At 34.0% G+C, this 4,286-nt stretch overlaps 1 protein-coding gene across 1 annotated transcript; it reads right to left on the bottom strand.

The window, feature by feature from the left end:
• Positions 1 to 217: 217 nt before the first annotated feature.
• On the bottom strand, positions 218 to 3,344 carry IL22 (interleukin 22). The gene is made up of 5 exons (XM_032221831.1): positions 3,150 to 3,344; positions 2,312 to 2,377; positions 1,766 to 1,903; positions 1,284 to 1,349; positions 218 to 295 (listed from the first exon to the last, which is right to left on the bottom strand). The coding sequence occupies exons 1-5, from the start codon at positions 3,342 to 3,344 to the stop codon at positions 218 to 220; spliced, it is 543 nt and encodes a 180-aa protein (XP_032077722.1).
• Between the last annotated feature and the right edge of the window lie 942 nt (positions 3,345 to 4,286).

The following is a 4,286-nucleotide window of genomic DNA, read 5'->3' as shown; positions in this document are numbered from 1 at the left end:
AAGTAAATAATTTGAAATACAGTATATCTGAAACCTCAGAAACTGCAGCATCCAAAAATATTGGTAATTTTTTTTGTATCATATGAACAAAGATTTTTGCAAACTGATCTTAACAGCGACCTATAATATATATTGCTTTTTCTTCAGTATACGAAAAATATATCATAATTTTGATTATGTTTTGTTCTTCTTGCCTTGGGCCTGTTCTTGCTGTCTTTCAAGTGCACGCATCCCTCAGATAATCATACAGGATATCAAGTTCACCAACCATTTTGTTCATTCCATTGTCTCCCAACTGAAAAATCATAGAAAAAGTATGGTCTTCAACTGGTCCAAGTACATACTGCTTTGCTTAGAACTTTATTTGGTGATTATTTTTATAGAGTGTGTTACTTAATATAGAATGGCCAAATATTGCTCGTTTGTTTTACCATGTGGAAGGTAGGATTTTTTTTTGTTTTGCTTTTGTCTTTTGGACCAGTTGTGTTATCCCATATGATAGAAGACATAAGACATACCGTCAATTATCAAGCCTATTTAGGGTAATCATGGCCTTGCAGAACCTAATTCTGATATCTCATATACACAACATCAAATAAAATATAATCAAAAATTATAAAAACTTACAATTTTAAAATAACCTATGGCTACTTGAGTAGCAACTTAAAAACAAAAATAATTAAAGAAAGCTTATGCTATATTAAATATATTTGGACTTCAAACTGTCGTAATGCAATTCTATAGCTACTGCAGATTTTGTCCGATCTTAATAGAAGTGAAAGCATGAATTGGAGACTTAATTTTCTATTGAAAAAAGATCATAGCTCCTCTGACTGATAGCTGTACTGCATGTTTACCTACATCATGTAAAAAACCCTTCCCAATATATTGCAAAGAGAGAGCTGTTGCATTTGCCATCACCAAGATTATTGTTTTGCTCTGATGTTGTTTGCCATCATAGTGAAAATATGCAAAAGCAAATATGCAACAGTTCAAAGTTTGACAAAATAACATACTCAAATCAAAATACAAGATGTTGAAAACAACTGAAGAAATGGAGGGTGAAGGAAAAAATACAAATAATGTGGATTCAACTATGCTACATGTCAACTTTCCTCAATTTCATTCTTATCTTGATTTAACATGGTCTACCTTTTCTCTAATAATGTATCTACAATCCCTGAAAGCTGGTCAGAACTATTCTAAACATTTAATTCAACCTTCCATAGTGACAAAAATAGACAGCATACCTCCATTTTGTCATCAATCTATTCTTAAATTACCTGTTCTAATTTATCTGTCATTCTTTTCAAATTTCTTTCTATGTATGTTGTATCTTCCGGTGGATTCTGAAAAGGAAATATATATATATATATAAAACAATGTGGTTTGCATTTCACAACTCTTTCTTTTTACTTATGTTGAACTTTAGAAATCTTGGATGTTTTGATTTGAGGTTTCCTCTGTTAGAGTTATCAGCACCAGAGCTATGGTATTAGATGTAGATGAAGATATAGATGAAGATGTAATGTATGTGTACTGTAGATAAACAGAGGCTAACTCAATTTGCAGTTTGAAACCATCCAAGAAAGAAAAAGAAGTGGACAATTTGAAGAAGGATAGGGAACAGATAAAACCATCTGAAGTTTTCTCCAAACTGACATTTCCTTTACATATACTGAAACATTCCTCCCACCATCATCTGCAATGAAATGGTCTGACTGGAGAGAATGTTTACCCAATATGCAATTCTTATTATGCTTACACAATTACGCAGTTCTTTAACCAATGCCACCAAAAAATATATTACTTCTACGAAAAAGGGATTTTGGTTCTTCCAATCATGGAGAGTATGTGTGACAGTATCTGTTACTCTTTTCATTAAGTAGCAACGTTCATTCATCTGCAAAATAAACAGGCAAATATATTGACAATTGCAGGAGGGGCAAAAAGGAACAAGTAAGAAAACATGTGTTATGTTGTCCTGAGCAAAAACCACAAGGTGCAGCCTAGCATCCAATGGTCAGGATGTAAGTATGTAATGATTGAAATCATGTCACTATGTCCGTCTCAACATTTTGAGAGTTTGCTGCCATCTGGAGGAGTGAGTCTTCGAAGCCAAGATAGCCATAACCCTGCACCTGAAGGCTCTTCCCTTTTTCAGAGTTGCACATGTGATGTATATAAAAAAGGACTTTGATCTCAAAATTACAGCTTCTGTTTCACTTTTGAGAGATTTTGCTGCAGAAGCCTAAGTTTATATTGATAAAAAAATTAAATTAATTAATACATGTTTAAAATAGAGTCTCACCATGACGTTGATGTATAAATTCTGTCCCACAAACCTGTTAACTGTGTCCCGATCATTAGCACTTGCCTGAAAAGAAAAATAGGAAAATTGTAAGTCAGAAAAAGGAGCCTTTATCTTTGTGGAAATCCTATTTTGTAGCTACCAATTTACTGGAACTACAGTAGCTTTCTAATTTCACCAGGGAATTGTAGAAACCAAGAAAAAGGTAGAAATAAAAAGGTACATTTTTATTTCAGCTAGTCATAGATTCATACACTAGATTTTGTTTTTTTTTTAAATAAACACAGTAGCTTATTTCTGCATAACTTGGTAAGCAATATGCCATTACTGACAAACCATGGCGGAATCACAAATTGCTCTAAGTCAAAATTAGGCAAACCAATATGAAAATGTGGCAAAAAGAGTAAAACTCAACAAAATAGGAAACCTGAGGAATTTGCTGGAGAATCTTGACATGGAAATCACAGTATATTGTAAATATTTAATAAATCTGAAATTTACAAGATTTATAAACTGAACATAACAGGGAGCAAAATTAAACAGCTGACAATGTGCAGAAAGCCAATAAAGAAATGGACATGTATCAGGCTGCTACCAGATTGCCCTGCAGAGACTTCTGGATATGTTCCTCTGAGTTATGGCTTTTTCAGATTACACTTATTATTTAGCCAATTTTTGAAAACCTAACTCCCCAGGACAAATCCAGCTGTCACAAAATAGCCTGTCTTTTCAGAAATAAAAAAAATGGCAAAAAAAAAATGGATGAAAACTGGAAAATACCCAATAGAAAAGTCCTATAGCCAATACTTTGGCATTATGCAAAGCCCTCTGGTTTTACCTCTTTGGCCACAGTATAGGTCATGTTCTTGAAGGCAAACTTCTCGAAGTGACGTGGGCTAAGCCTGCAGGACTTATAATTCCGCGTGCCTTTTTGGTTCAAGGGCAAAGGACTTGAAACAGTGAGGAGGAAGAGGTAATAACAGCAGAACACCCAAAGAAGATAGCATCTTGTCCAATTCTTCCATGGATCCATGGTTCCAGAATAATGGCAGTCAGTCCTGGAATGTCTCAGCTACAGCCTTGGACTTTGTAATAGACACAGAAAAGTAAGATTACCCCCAAAAGACACATAAAATGAATAGTTCTAGTCTAGTCATATCTATAAAACAGCAAGGCATATACATTAGTACTTACTTGAATTTTTGGGATGCAATTTAAAACAGCTGAAGATACTCTTATATAAGTGTGTGTGCATATCCATTACTTCTGTGCTCAGACAATAGAGATGAGTTAAAATGACATCATAAGATCTCACACTTTCCACTTCCTGACAATTTATTAACCACAACATTTTTAAAAAAGTCACAGATACAGTAAATTACTTCTGAAGTGTCACAATTGATGATGATGTGGGTAAAAAGGGGTTTTGTCACCTTGATATGTGCAAGTTAAGGTCAACCTAAATGTGATATCATGCTTTAAAAATGCAAATTACAGGCGGGAAAGACAATATATCTGGGCCAAGCTCACAGCAAAGGATTAAAACCTCTCTTGATTTTTTTCCCATCAAGATCATTGCCACAGGTCTGCTATTAGATCTTGAAAAGATAAACTGATGGAAATTCAAAGTATCTCTGGTTCAGTTCTGTGGTTGCTAGATTGCAGACAATATATTCTATAACATGGAAGAATCTCTCTCTAGAAATAAGACTGGCTTGCATTTTGTTAGCTTTCCAAAAGGTACTAAAGCCAGAATTATTTAGAAAACTTACAAAAAATGAATGATATCAATGCTATTTGGACTGCTGCTGTTGTGGTGAGATATTGTGAAATATAGGTAGTCCTTGACTTATGAACACAACTGAGCCCAATGTTTCCATTGCTAAGCAGAAGAGTTGTTAAGTGAGTTATCTTCATTTTACAACCTTTTTTGCCACAGTTATTAAATGAATCACTAAAATTGTTAAGTGAAACA

Source organism: Thamnophis elegans, chromosome 7, assembly GCF_009769535.1.
Source record: "Thamnophis elegans isolate rThaEle1 chromosome 7, rThaEle1.pri, whole genome shotgun sequence".
Taxonomy (NCBI): domain Eukaryota; kingdom Metazoa; phylum Chordata; class Lepidosauria; order Squamata; family Colubridae; genus Thamnophis; species Thamnophis elegans.
Note: the sequence above shows the minus strand (reverse complement) of the source record. Positions and strands in the feature narration are given on the sequence as shown.

Coding starts and splice junctions, on each gene's coding strand:
- IL22 (XM_032221831.1), bottom strand. CDS start 3,344: ATGGATCCATGGAAGAATTGGACAAGATGCTATCTTCTTTGGGTGTTC. Junction 2,378..3,149: donor CCTATACTGTGGCCAAAGAG/GTAAAACCAGAG, acceptor TTTTCTTTTCAG/GCAAGTGCTAATGATCGGGA. Junction 1,350..1,765: donor TTAAAGAACTGCGTAATTGT/GTAAGCATAATA, acceptor TTTCCTTTTCAG/AATCCACCGGAAGATACAAC.